We start from the raw sequence: 15,608 nt of genomic DNA on the forward strand, positions 1-15,608 counted from the left end.
TTTTTTGTTAGGCAGTTAAGGGTTAAAATTTGATCAGCGATTTTCTCATTTTTCCAACAAAATTTACAAAATTTTTTTTTTTTTTAGGGACCACATCACATTTGAAGTGACTGAGGGGTCTATATGACAGAAAATACCCAAAGGTGACACCATTCTAAAATGCACCCCTCAAGGTGCTCAAAACCACATTCAAGAAGTTTCTTTAACCCTTCGAGTGCTTTACGGGAAATTTTGGAATGTGGAAGAAAACAATCTTTTTATAATAATCTTTTTATATAGTGCCAACATATTCCGCAGCGCTTTACAATTCAATGAACATTTTACCGTATTTTTCGGACTATAAGATGCACCCCTAATTTTGGGGTGGAATATAGGATAAAAAATATTTTTATAAGATGGGAGTAGTCTTATAGACTGACTAGGTACGGTATCTTACCTGGGGGGCGGTGGACCAAGGGTCACAGGAGGCAGAGTCCTTCAGGAAGCCGGTGCTCCAGCAGCGGGGAGTTGCGGGCGCGGCTTTCTGGTGTGTGCGGCCATCTTCCTGAAGCTGTGATCTACAGGAAAATGGCCGCTCGTGCTACAGGTCTGTGTGTGTGCCGGCTCGGGCGGCCATTTTCCTATAGATCACAGCTTTAGGAAGATGGCCACGCACATCGGAAAGCTGCGCCGCTCACCGGCCCCCAGCATCTCACCTCTTCTGATGCTGCCACCGCTGGGTTCCTGAAGGAGGGAGGGAATGGAGGGCCCTGCGATCCCGATCCACCACAAATATCTACGTTCGGACCATAACAGGAGCGCCATTTGACTTTTTGAATGTAAAATTTGCTTGAATAATTAGTGGATGCCATGTTGCGTTTGGAGAGCCCCTGATGTACCTAAACAGTAGAAACCCCCCACAAGTGACACCATTTTGGAAACTAGACCCCACTCAGGGAACTTATCTACATGTGTGGTGAGCACATTGAACCTCAAGTGCTTCACATAAGTTTATAACGTGGAACTGTGAAAATAAGAAAAAAATCACATTTTCCCACAAAAAATGTTTAGCCCGAAATATTTTATTTTTAAAGGGGTAACAGGAGAAAATGGACCCTAAAATTTGTTGTGCAATTTCACCTGAGCACACAGATGCATCATATGTACAGAAAAACTACTGCTTGTGCGCAAGGCAGGGCTCAGAAAGAAAGTAGTGACATTTTGTCACGCAGACTTTGATGGAATGGTCTGCGGGTTTCATATCACATTTGGAGAGCCCCTGATGTGCCTAAACAGTGGAAAACCACCACAAGTGACCCCATTTTGGAAACTAGACCTGTCAAGGAATTTTTTTTAGATCTGCAGTGAGCACCTTGAACCCACAGGTGCTTCACAGAATTTTACAACATGGATCTATAAAAAAATATATATTTTTCCCACAAAAGCTGTCTTAGGCCCAATTTTTTTTTATTATTTTCACAAGGATAGTGGGAGAAAATGGACCCCAAAATGTGTTGTGCAATTTTTCCTATGCACGCCGATACCCCATATTGGAGTTCAGATTTTGCTGGACTGATTTGAGGGTGCCATGTCACATTGGCAGAGCCCCTGAAGTGCCAGAACAGGAGACCTCATTTTACAAACTGCACCTCTCACTGAATTCAACTAGGGGTGCAGTGAGCATGTTGACACCACAGGTGGATCACAGCATTTTATAGCATTGGGCAGTGAAGAAAAAAAATTCAATTTTTACCATCAAAATTGTTTTAGCCCGAGATTTTACATTTTCACACAAGCAAATGGGTAAAAATGGCACCAAAATTTGGCCCACAATTTCTGCTGAATGTAGAAATACCCCATATGTGGCTGTACCATACTGCTTAGCCATACGGCGAGACTTGGGAGGGACCGAGCGCTATTTGCCTCCTGGAGTGCAGATTTTCCTAGAATAGTATGGGGACTCCATATACAGAGCCCTTAAGCGTTAAAATAGTGGAATCCCCCCTCAAATGATAACATTTTGGAAATTATACCCCTTTGGGAATTTATCTGCAGGTATGGTGAGGATTTAACTACAGTACATGGGTGTTTTCCAGAAACAAGCAACAGTGGATATTGCTGAGTGAAAATTGCAAACTTCCGTAGTAGTGCCTGTACATTGTGCCCAGCTCGTGCTTCTGGAAACATTCACCCGTTAATTAGGCGGGCTCTCATTGCTACAGAAATGCCAAACATGTGGATGCTAACTGCGGTTTAGGCACACTGTGGGACTCAAAAGGGAGGTGGACATTAGTATTTGGAAGCATAGAATTTGCTGAATTTATTTTGCGGGGCAAGGGTCATTTCGCTTTTCCAGTGCCTTTGTGCTACTTGTAACGTGGAAGCCTAACCCTATATTTCCGTTAACAGATGACAGATCTGAGTGTGGGCTTGCCTTTTTTGTGGATTGAGTCGAAGCTTTTATTGTGATCCAAAATATTATGTAAAATGTTCCCATTTATGCTGTGCTCTATGCTGAGCACTGATATCGGGGTTTCCATTTAAATCTCTGAGTGACACAATTCAGATGAAATCCATGATGGATCCATTCACTATAATGAGGCAGCAGAGTTACTCTGGACTCCGTCTGGCCTCTGTTCAGCGGTGTCTTTTTTTTTTTTTTTTCTTCAGAGGTTCACAAAACTGTGGCTGACAGCAATTTCTTTCATGCACACCTAATAAAAAGACTGACACCGTGAGATCACAGGCCAGACAGTGTCCAAAATATCTCCATCTGCCTCATTATAGGAAATCGTCCGCCGGGTGTTCCGTCTGAATCAAGTATTTCAGAGATTTACACGGAAACCCCGGTATAAGCACTCGGCGCAGGACAAATGTGTGCCAAGCCATACTGTAATCTTTGGGCGGCAGAATGAACAAATCAGTTGCAGGTAAAGAATTAAGTTTTATTTCTTATGCCGTTACTCGTGCGGTATAAGTGATTAGACTTTTTTTTTTTTTTTGGGTCTGTGTGATTACAGCAATACCAGATTTATATCGGGTTTTTATGTTTGTCAGCTGTCAGACACAACGCTTTTTTCCCCATATTTTGAGAGCTATAATTTTTCCATATTTCGGCCGACAGTCATGTAAGGCCTTGTTTTTTGCGGGACAAGTTGACGTTTTTTATGTACCATTGTCGGGGTCATGACATTTTTTGACAGCTTTCTATTCCAGGGGAGGAGAATAAACAAAAAACAATTCAGGAATTAGTTTTTTTTTATACTGTTCCGCGTGTGGTAAAATTGATAAGGTAGCTTCTATTCTTCGGGTCAGTATGTTTACAGCGGTACCATATTTATATATGTTTTTATGTTTTGGCGCTTTTACACAAACTATTTTATAGAAATAATTTTTTTGTATCGCTTTATTCTGAGAGCTAGAACTTATTTTTCCGCTGACTGAGCTGTATGGCGCCTTGTTTTTTTGCGTAACAAGATGACGTTTCCAGCGATACCATTTTATTTACATTCGTCTTTTTTATTCTATTTTTTTTGTTTGGCGGTATGATGATAAAGCATCGTATTTTGCTTCGTTTTTTTATTTAATTTTTTTACAGTGTTCACTAAAGGGGTTAACTAGTGAAACAATTTAAAGGTCAGGTCATTCCGGACGCGGCGATACCAAATATGTGTACTTTTTTTTTTTTTTTTTTTTTTCATATTTATTTATGGGTATACACTGTTGCAAATAATATTTTCTCAGATTTTCCCAAATTACCTATATGAATTGCAGTCATTGTAATTTTCCAGTCAAATAACTATTAGAGAACAATTGAAAGGTTTTTGTACAAACGGCCTATGATAACAGTATATTTTTTAAAAAATAAAAAACTCAAACTGCACTCAAAATGCACATAGCACCGGGTGTCAGCTGTGAGAATCAGCTGACACCCGGCGGCGATCGCGCCCGAACAGCCTGTGTGCGCGCCTGATTGCTGGTTATTAATAGTACGTGCCTGGTCCAATTGGCCCAGGTCAATAAGATGTACCATCACCGACCACATCAGAAAGGGGTTAAAGGGAATGTGCCATAAAAAACTGACTATGGTTACAATGCAGTGACAGCAGTGTTGAGTTGGCAGCCTGACTTTGTACTAATAATTCCAGGCTACTGTGCTGTTCTCACCACTGGAAGAAATCTGCTGAAAAACAGCGCTCTCACTGCTCAAAGCGGCCCTGCGGCAGGGACTTCTCCAGCAGTGAGAACTGTGCGGAGCCTGACAGCAGTACAGTGTCAGACTGCTGGTCACCACCTTGATACTCACCGCTCACCACATCCTGGCACCTTTGCTTCCCGCATACCCTGTCACCACTAGCGCTGAACAGTGACGGGCAAATTGTAGCTCGCAGCACAGCTGTGAGCTACAAAAAAAGGCATCTGACTCCCCCAAATCTATGACCTAGACCAGGGTTCCCCAACTCCAGTCCTCAAGGCCCACCAACAGGTCATGTTTTCAGGATTTCCTTAGTATTACACAGGTGATAATTGCATCACCTGCACAGGCAATAATTCCATCACCTGTGCAATACTAAGGAAATCCTGAAAACATGACCTGTTGGTGGGCCTTGAGGACTGGAGTTGGGGAACCCTGACCTAGACAACCCAGGAGGCATAACCATGTCACAGCTGGAGGGAACCACAGTGTAGAAGATGTGATTGGATACGGGCTGCCGTATTAGCGGTGTAAGTGTTGTGCTCAGACATTTACACACCTGCAAATGAAAATGGTAGCACTCAGCGGCTGCAGAAAAAATGAATAAACTGTTAAAACACAACATTTCATTTTGTATTAAAAATAACTGATTATATAATCAAGAATTATTAATACACGTTACTGTCCCTTTTTAAGGTTTATAGCTGATAGTATGATTGGAAGATTCAGGCTTCATTCACATTTAGTGATAAAAAAATATATAATTGATGGAGAAAGGTAGAACTTGATGGACCAGGTCTTTTTTTCAACCTATGTAACATTAGTTTTATCTATCTTCCCAATTTTTCTGACCACATTTAAGTTTTCTTTGAAATTCCACTATTCTCCAATCTCGTAACACATTTGCACTACAGTCGATGGGACAAAAACAAGTTATGGTTTTAGAGAGAGGTCTAGGCACAACCTTACAAACTGTATTTAACCCATTTAGAATGGTAGACCTGCAAAATATTTAACGGTGGCCTATATAATTACCATTGCAAAGTTTCACTTTAAAAAACATTTGCACACATAGTTCAGCTTTTGCAGGAACCTATACTGTGTTCACGTTCAGATAATGTTTTTTATAGGTTTGGTGGACATGTAGCAGAGCTTAAAGTAGATAGACCTTCCTGAATAATTACTGCATAAAAGCAAGGGCAAAATCTTAGACCCTGGTTTGTTGCTAATGTATCAAATGTCAATGTTTTACAGAAAACACAATTTGGTTTTGGATAGATATTTTTTTTATTAAAATAATTTTTAGTAGTCTTTACATTTTGTCAACAGGTGTAATCCCAAGTAGTTTCATTCCACTTGATAGAACTACACGTATAGTATTGAAGAGATGAAGCCGAGCCTGTCGAAACAATAGAATAGTATTCTTCAATAAATTATGTAACAATACGATTAAAGCACCACTCCAGTGGTTTTTGATTCCAGCACTGGAGTGGCGCTTCTAATGTAAGGTCCCTGCCCCTACTCATTTACTCACCTTCTGACCTTTTTTCGGCGGTGCTCTGGGCCTGCGGTGGCAGCAACTTCTGGCTGGAAGTTAGAAGTTATGTCATAAACTCTCAATTCAAGTTTATGAAAGCCAGAACAAGGCGCTCATAGACTTGCATTGAAGAGTGACCTCCAGCTCGCTCCATGAAACACTGGGGTGATCCTGCATGTCAAAAACTGCCAGAGTGACAGGAGTGGTGGTGATAAAAGTTGAAGATGGCGGCAAGTGAGTATAAGAGTAGGGTCAGGGACCTTAGATTAGAAGCACCTCAGTGGTAAAATAAATAAAAAATGCTTAAGTGTGCTTTATTGTGCAATCAACACAAGTTATACTGCTAAGAACTTAAACAGTCAACATAATGCGTGAGAATACATAGTATGGTGGTTTCCATCTAGTGAGACTTACGTGTGCAACTTCTTGACTGCTTCCTTTCACATGAAGAGAGTTATGTGCCACATTAGTTAAATGTCTAGAAAAACAGACACAGGATTTAGTGTAGATAAATATGTAACTATATTAATCCCTTAATGACAACTGATTTTGACCTTAAAAGGCTTGTCCAGGCTTGGGGTGAAAGTCTAAAATCACTCATTATGACTGTAGACTTCTGAATCCTGACTGCATGAGGTGCACATGCAGTCATGATTCACCAACATTGCCGTGCAAGCGAGTGATCATATGACCTCATGCATACGATTTTCCTTCTTCCGCTCAAACTCCGACTAGGCGTGATCGTGCTCTGTCAGTGCACATCTACAGGTGCATCTCACTACATTAGAATATCATCAAAAAGTTCATTTATTTCAGTTATTCAATACAAAAAGTGAAACTCATATTATAGAATCATTACAAACAGTGTGATCTATTTCAAGTGTTTATTTCTGTTAATGTTGATGATTATGGCTTCCCACCAATGAAAACACAAAACTCACTATCTCAGCAAACTAGAATAATTACAAAAAAACACCTGCAAAGGCTTCCTAAGGGTTTAAAAAGGTCCCTTACTCTGTTTCAGTATGCTCTATAATCATGGGGAAGACTGCTGACTTGACAGATGTCCAGAAGGCAGTCATTGACATACTCTACGAGATCCCAGAGTTCCAATTTTCATCTGGAAATCAAGGTCCCAGAGTCTGGAGGAAGAGTGGAGAGGCCACAATCCAAGCTGCTTGAGGTCTAGTGTGAAGTTTCCACAATCAGTGATGGTTTGGGGAGCCATGTCATCTGCTGGTGTAGGTCCACTGTGTTTCATCAAGACCAAAGTCAGCGCAGCCGTCTACCAGGACATTTTAGAGCACTTCATGCTTCCCTCTGCTGACAAGCTTTTTGGAGATGGAAATTTCATTCTCCAGCAGGACTTGGCACCTGTCCACACTACCAAAAGTACCAATACCTGGTTTAAAAACAACAGTAACAGTGTGCTTGATTGGCCAGCAAACTCGCCTGACCTTAACCCCATAGAGAATCTATGGGGTATTGTCAAGAGGAAGATGAGAGACACCAGACCCAACAATGCAGAGGAGCTGAAGCTATCAAAGCAACCTGGGCTTCCATAACACCTCAGCAGTGCCACAGGCTGATCGCCCCCATGCCACGCCGCATTGATGCAGTAATTGATGCAAAAGGAGCCCGACCAAGTATTGAGGGCATTTACTGAACATACATTTCAGTAGGCCAACATTTCGGATTTTAAAAACATTTTTCAAGCAGTTACAAAGTATTCTAATTTACTGAGATAATGACTTTTGTGTTTTCATTGGCTGTAAGACATAATTATCAACATTAACAGAAATAAACACTTGAAATAGATCGCTCTGTTTGTAATGACTCTATATAATATATGAGTTTCACTTTTTGTATTGAAGAACTGAAATAAATTAACTTTTTGATGATATTCTAATTTTGTGAGAAGCCCCTGCATTGAAAGAGGATGAGCAAGTCTAGTTGGCATGTGACTGGTTGCATCGGCAGTACTGGAGAATCCTGACAGAGTGCACAAAGCACTAGATAGAAAGAGACTGTAATCTTGGATTTATACTGGACTTGTGTTCTCAACACTTATGGGTTAGATAAGCAGGCAAATTCGGGGGAAACAGTTTAAGACATTCAAGTATCTTTTGTATGATAACTAACATTCCGAGAAATTAATTACGCAAATAGATATTAGCTAATAAGGAATAGACAAGTATATCTTAGTGACTCTATTGTATTTTAAAAGTATAAAAAGTCCAGTGATGTACAATAAATTTTGACAACCCTTATGACCTAAGCTTTGTCCATTTGCTGCAAGACAGGCTTGGCATACTGACAGATACTGGTTGTGTACCCTTGCCTTCGATCCATTGATGCCTAATTTGATCAAAACTGGCAGAAGTGTGATACCTTTTTTGAGTTTCTCCTAAAAGCTTTTCCTACAGAGGGATTTCCACTTCACAGTAATTCTAAGATTCTTTTTTTGTTACATATTGTATTTTATGTTAGCAGTAAATTAAAGTTAATATGTTTTGTGTTTACTTATGAAAATATCTGCCATTTTCGAAAAATTCAGAAAAATTAGCATTTTCCAAACGTTTAATGTTAATATCCTTAAACCAGAGATTCAAAAGGACAAAAAAATAATTACCCATATTTTCACTTTACGTTTGAAAAATTGCTACCGTCCTTTTATTTTTTGCATTTTTCAAGAAAGTTTACAAATTTTATTTTATTATTGACCTATTTAGTGAGGGCCTATACATTGGAAAACCCCCAGAAATGATACCATTTTAAAAACGGCACCCCTCAAATTATGCAAACCTGCAGTCAGTAAGTGTGTTAACCCTTCAGCTGTTTCACAGGAATTAACACTAATTGGAGGAAAAAAAAATTAATTTTTTTCAGTAATGGGTTAAAATGGACCCAGTTTCTCCCAAATGTGGTGATCCACCATATATCATTGGAAACTGTTTGGCCGCCTCAGACGGAGTAGAGCACTATTTTACTTATGTAGTGCACATTGTTGGAAGTGTTTGTGAGCGCCACTAGCAGAGCACCTAAGGTGTCAGAAACATACTCCATTTTGGAAAATACACCCCTTGAATTAACCCATGTTTTTAGGAACTTTTGTCCCCACAGTCATTTTCACTTTCCAACATCCATTCCATGCTTTATTCTGGGGAATTGCAGATATGCCAGCTTAGTGCCCAAACATTGTGCCCATCTTATGCTTCTAGGGATACACACCCCATAAACAGTTCAGCAGGTTCTTTCTGCTACACTTTTGCCATACATGTGTGTGCCAACTGCAGTTTAGGCACATTGTGGGGCTCATGGGGCATTTGTATTTGGGAGCGCAGATATCACTGGATGTTATTTGGGGGAGAGTAGCCATGTCGCTTTTCCAGAGTCTTTGTGCTATCTGGTACATGGAAACCCCCTCTTCTCCATTGTCAGATTGTGGACTTGAGTGGGGGAGGGGTTTGTTTTTTGAGCAATGAGTTGAAGTTTTTATTGGTAACATTTTGTGGTACATAACTTTTAAGGACTGGTTCACAGTTATTCTGAACTCTAAGCTGAGCACTTCCGTTTGGGTTTCCATCTAAATCCCTACAAAAAAGAAGATGATTCAGATGTAACCTGATGGAGTCACTTTGGACTGTCTGGCCTTCGTTCTGGCAGTGTCCCACCTTTTTAGGCATGCACACAATTGTGGTCAACCACACTTTTGTGTGCTAAAAAGACGGACATCGCAGGAACAGTGGCCAGAGTCCAAAGTGATTCCATCTGCCTCATTATAGTAAATGGTTCCATCAGGGGTTTCATTTGAATCATGTTTTGGGGGGATATAGATGGAAGTGTTCAGGGTAGTGCACAGGATAATGGTGAACTGAACATTATACTGATTTTTGGGAGGCAGAATGAACAAAAACAGCAGTTGAAGAATTTTTATTTATATTTTTACACTGTTTCTCGTGCGGTATAAGTGATAAGACCGCTCTATTCTTTGGGTCAGTGCGATTACAGCAATACCAGATTTATATAGTTTTTTATGCTTTGCTACTTTTGCACACTAAAAACTTTTATATAAAAAAATATTTATTTTCGTTCTATCCTGAGAGCTATAACTTATTTTTCTATTGACAGAGCTGTGTAAGTGCTTGTTTCTTTAGTAACACGAGTTGACATTTTTAGTGGTACCATTTTGGGATACATAATTTTTTTTAATTATTGCAATTTATTTTTCATCTGAAAAATCTGAATAATCAAAATCCATTCATTCAAGAATTGTTTTTATTTTTTACGATGTTCACCTTGTGGTAAAATTAATAATATGGCTTTGTTCTTCAGGTCAGTAAAATTACAAGGATACCAGATTTATATAGTTTTTTTATGCTTTGCTATATTTACATCATATGTGTACATATATTCTGCGTCATAGATTAACATTTTATGAGGTTGGACAAAAAAACCTCCAATTTTATGATCTTTAATAGAGACTAGAAGTAAGGTCAAACATTCACATGTTCAGTATTTTACATCAGTATCTGTAAGCCAAAACCCAAAGTGGAACAGTCAGAGGAAAAATATAATAGAAACGTCACCACTTCTGTATTTATCACCCACTCCTGGTTTTGGCTTAAAAATACTGATGTAAAATACTGACGAAATACTCAACGTGTGAACATGACCTAAAAGGTAACCGCTTGCTTTTATGGTCTGTTTTTCACACTTGCCGCAATTGTATTGGTGTAAAGCTTGGAAGTGTCACCTGCAGCAGTATCTGCTTAAACCTCCCTAGGAATATACAATACTCTTGGGAGTTTTCGCAATGCTGAGCCCTGCTGATTGTTAGAAATGTGTACTGGTAAACCTACGGTGCAAAAGACATTGGTACTTACCCAAGACCCATGAGGTAAGCAACCAAATATCTTGGTTGAAGTTCCTTCAGCGTTTTGTGTATTACTTCATCATATCTGTATAAGAGGAGGGTAGAAAATGAAATGTACATTTAAACCATGGCGTGTCTACACACACAACTACTAGTTAGTCATATGGGCCATATTCTGGAGCAGCTAAACATTTTGTTACCACACACAGTGGGGATGTTACTCATCCGGACAGTGAGGAGTTGGCAGGGACAACTTATGGGAAGCTTTCTGGATACTGAAACTTAAAGGGGACAACCCCTTCTTAAACCAAATGTTCGGCCCACATAAAATTAAAAACACCTATGCTCACCTCCTGGCTCTGTTCCAGCGGTGTCGGCAGTTGCGGTCCTGGGGCTGTGATGCAGTGGGAATGACATGTGATGCCCGGCGCCCAATCAGTGCTGGCGTCACTGTCTCCGCCTACGTACGAACTGAACATGAAGAGTAAGCCAGGGCTGCAGCTGACTTCCTACTCCTGTTCAGTTTGTCTGAAGGCTGAGACAGTGACCCCAGCGCTGACTGGGCGCCGGGCATCACGTGTCTTTCCACCGCATAACAGCCCCAAGACCGCAAGTGCCGACACTGCTGGAACGGAGCCGGCACGGGAGGCGAGTATAGATGTTTTTATTTTAGCAGGCCCGAACATTTAGTTTAAGAAGGGGTTGTCCTAGTAGTGGAAAACCCCTTTCATACCAAGCTTCCACACAGTATGAACTTCAAAAATGATCTGTTTTTTTTACATTTAAGAGTTATTTCCTTCTAAGTTGGTACTATTGTTTTTTGTATATATTTTTTTCTTAATTTCTGTATTGTTTTCTGAATAGTCCATTGTCTGTTCGTTTATTGGTTGCCTCCACTTTAAAATGAGTCTCCCATGATTCAATACTTCATACTATGAATAAGGGCGCCTGTTTGTGCCAGACACACGTCAGTTTTTAATTCACTTTCACATGGATTTGCAATAAAGTATTTTTTATTAATTGGATGGAAGTGCCGCAAAATCCTTCTAATTCTCGTCAAAGTTCATTTTAATCAATAGATCTTTGAACAATAATAAGTTTTAAAAACTTTGAAGCTGTTTCATATCTGCATTAAGTCAATTCTCTCAGCGTTTTTTCACCCTTACTAATGGAAAAAAAACCTCAAAGCGCATTAAAAAACATGCATTTTTTATGCAAAATTTTTCCTGCCAAAAGACACATTTTTGATTCAGAACTATCTCCAACAAATACTTAACGTGTGCACATACTCTATTTTTGTCCTTTTAAAACTTTTTTTTTTAATCAAATAAGTTTTTATTGAACATATTCTGAACAAACAATATTACTCCGGTCATTAAATTTCAATGAACAGCATAACTTAACCAAACAAACCCTCAATCCCTCCCCATCCACCTCGACAGCATCCCCCTCCCCTCTGTTATATCTTAAAAACAAAGTAATTCTCATTTACCCTTTATGGTAGAAACCCAGATGTGCATTGTGCAAGTATTAGTTTATACAGTATGTTACAGGTTTGGAATCAATCCTCTCACATTCCCTTATATTGTATCCATGGCGCCCATATTTTCCCATATATATTCTGTTTCCCTCTTTTTTCATATATACCTCTTTCCAACTGTATAATATACTCTACCCGTTTAGAATATTCTTCACCCGAGCGGGGATCAACCCCAGTCCAATTTCTTGCAATTAATTTCCGGGCGCAGTAAAGTAGCCTAGCAATGGCTACTTTAGTATTTTTATCAGCTAAGATTTCTTCCACATAGCCCAGCAAGCATGTAACAGGGTCACCAGTGTAAGGCGGCGGTGTTCACACCATGCAGTAACTGAGGCAGTGACCCAAGCAAGTCCAACATAAACAGCTTTTATTTCAGCAACTCACGGGTTAACAAAGTCCTCCGGTTCGCAGCCGGGTTACCAGAAAGTCCATACACAATGGTTGCCGGGGACAACGGCCACACCGGGCTGCTCAGAGCCTGACAGGTGCAGAGCCTTCCCAGGCAGTGGTTCAGCCTCCCTCAATACTGCTGAGGTTTCCTGCTGTGCTCCCAGCAGGTTGCAACATAGAACAACACTAATGTTTAGTGCAGGGATTTTAAAGGACCTGTGGCAAGAGCCACTAGAAAACAAGGGGTTGGAGGGAGGAGGCCGCCCCACTGCCTCCTGTGAGCTCCTCCAAGAAATGAAGGCCCTGCCGGGTTTTACTTAAGCTGCCTTAGCCAGGTAGTCTGACCCGGTCAATGCTCACCTTCATTCCTGCATTGCAGCCGCAGCTGTGTCTGTGACTGCAATGCACTCCAATGGATTTAATAGGTCTCTGTACACATTCTGGGGGATATATAACGTCCCTCGTATACGATTCCGGTCATTGCCTCACATATCCCCCCCCTCTGTTCAAACTTGTGGGGTTGAACATTTGCCACCATACAGGGTGCCCGGGACAGGGCATCCGCGTTTCCCTGCGACTTCCCAGGGCGATGTTCTACCGAGAAACTGAAATTTTGCAGTGACAGGAACCACCTGGTGACTCGCGCATTCCTCTCCTTGGCATTTCTCATTCATACCAAGGGTGAGTGGTCCGTCACCAAGCGGAACTGACGCCCGAGTAAATAATAGCGTAGTGATTCCAAGGCCCACTTAATAGCCAAACACTCCTTCTCTACCACGCTATAGTTTTTCTCTGCCGGGACAAGTTTTCTACTCAAGTAGGTGACCGGGTGCTCTTCACCATTCACTTTTTGTGACAATACCGCTCCTAGGCCTACCTCCGAGGCATCTGTCTGTACAATGAAGGTTTCCTTGAAGTTGGGACTGATGAGGGCCGGTTGTCCACACAGAGCCAACTTCATGGACTGAAAAGCTTCCTCTGCCTTAGGGTTCCACTGAACCATTACCGATTTTTTTCCTTTCAAGAGACCAGTCAGGGCTGCCGTTCGCCCGGCAAAATTAGGTATAAACCGGCGGTAATACCCAAGGATGCCAAGGAACGCCCTCACCTGCTTTGTACTTGACGGTTTAGGCCACTTTTTTATGGCCTCAACTTTACTGATTTGGGGCTTAATAGCTCCTCGGCCTATCACATACCCCAAGTATCGGGCTTCCTCTAACCCTATCGCACATTTTTTTGGATTTGCCGTTAACCCCGCAGCTCTGAGAGAATCCAGAACCGCTTGTACCTGGGATAGGTGCGTATGCCAGTCAGTGCTAAAGATGATAATGTCATCTAGATATGCGGACGCGTACTCCTGATAGGGCTTGAGCACTATGTCCATCAACCTCTGGAATGTAGCCGGGGCCCCATGTAACCCAAAAGGTAAGACCACATAGTGGTATAGACCCTCTGGAGTTACGAAGGCGGTCTTTTCCTTCGCCGAATCTGTGAGGGGTACCTGCCAGTAACCCTTGGTGAGATCGAGCGTGGTAAAGTACTGGGCTTGCCCCAGTCTCTCAATCAGCTCGTCCACCCTGGGCATTGGATAAAGGTCAAACTTTGACACTTCATTCAATTTCCGGAAATTGTTACAGAAGCGTAATGATCCATCTGGTTTTGGAATCAATACGATGGGGCTAGCCCACTCACTCCGTGATTCCTCGATGACGCCTAACTGAAGCATTTGGTTTACTTCAGCCGTGATGGCTTGCCTCCGGACTTCGGGTACCCGGTACGGTCTCATTCGCACCCTTACCCCAGGTTCGGTGACAATGTCATGTTGGATAACCGTAGTCCTACCTGGTAGCTCTGAGAACACGTCGTTATTGTGCTGCACCAGCGAGCGAGCCTCCCGTCGCTGCTGTTTAGTGAGGGCACCATTTATCCTGACCTCCCCCTCGGATGCTTCCCTGGCTAAAGGTAGAGAACTCTCTGGTGATATGCGCGGAGTGACGTCTGTAACTAAACACTCTCGATCTTTCCAAGGTTTTAACAGGTTTACATGGTAAAGCTGCTCAGGTTTCCTCCTTCCGGGCTGATACACCCGGTAATTTACCTCCCCTACTTTTTCTCGAATCTCATATGGTCCTTGCCACTTGGCCATGAGCTTACTCTCGGCAGTGGGTACCAGTACTAACACCCAATCACCCTTGTTAAAAGTTCTGACTCTGGCTCTTTTATTATATGTGCGCCTCTGAGCTGCCTGGGCATCTAACAGATGCTCTTTCACGATGGGCATGACCGCCGCGATCCGGTCCTGCATACTAGCCATGTGTTCAATTATACTCCTATGCGGAGTTGGCTCTTGTTCCCATGTCTCTTTGGCTACGTCCAACAGACCCCTAGGGTGTCTGCCGTACAATAACTCAAAGGGAGAGAACCCTGTGGAAGCCTGGGGTACCTCACGGACGGCGAACATCAAATAGGGTAACAACATGTCCCAGTCCCTTCCATCCTTAGAAACCACCTTTTTTAACATGGACTTGAGGGTTTTATTGAACCGTTCTACTAGCCCGTCGGTTTGAGGGTGGTACACCGAGGTGCGCAATTGTTTAATTTTTAGCAATTTGCATAGTTCCCTTGTTACTTTGGACATAAAGGGGGTCCCCTGATCCGTCAGGATCTCCTTGGGGAGTCCAAGGCGACAGAACATGGCAAACAGCTCCCGTGCCATCAGTTTTGCCGAGGTGTGGCGTAGTGGTATAGCTCCCGGGTACCGAGTGGCATAGTCGACAACTACCAGTATATGTTGGGGGCCACGGGCGGATTTTATAATGGGCCCTACCAAGTCCATTGCAATCCGTTCAAAAGGTACCTCTATCACCGGCAGGGGTACCAATGGGCTACGGAAACTTGCAGTGGGTGTGGTCAACTGACATTCGGGGCAGGATTCGCAGTACCTTTTGACCTCCGCGTAAACGCCAGGCCAAAAGAACCGCTGCAAAATACGTTCTAGTGTCTTTTTTACCCCTAAGTGTCCACGCAGCAGGTGTGAGTGTGCCATCTCGAGAATCGCCCGACGGTACGACTGAGGTGCCACTAACTGATC

General features: G+C 42.0%; 1 protein-coding gene across 1 annotated transcript in view; it reads right to left on the reverse strand.

Moving 5' to 3' along the window:
* Positions 1-5,434: 5,434 nt before the first annotated feature.
* RARS2 (arginyl-tRNA synthetase 2, mitochondrial) overlaps positions 5,435-15,608 on the reverse strand; it is a 55,742-nt gene continuing 45,568 nt past the window's right edge. The window contains exons 18-20 of the mRNA XM_073675686.1: positions 10,598-10,672; positions 6,126-6,189; positions 5,435-5,573 (exon numbers count right to left, since the gene is read on the reverse strand). Of these exons, the coding sequence (XP_073531787.1) occupies positions 5,487-5,573; positions 6,126-6,189; positions 10,598-10,672 (226 nt within the window). The 3' untranslated portion in view covers positions 5,435-5,486. The remainder of the gene's footprint in view (positions 5,574-6,125; positions 6,190-10,597; positions 10,673-15,608) is intronic.

Source organism: Phyllobates terribilis, unplaced genomic scaffold, assembly GCF_046119375.1.
Source record: "Phyllobates terribilis strain yellow unplaced genomic scaffold, ASM4611937v1 Scaffold_3__8_contigs__length_932513732, whole genome shotgun sequence".
In the NCBI taxonomy this organism is placed as follows: Eukaryota; Metazoa; Chordata; class Amphibia; order Anura; family Dendrobatidae; genus Phyllobates; species Phyllobates terribilis.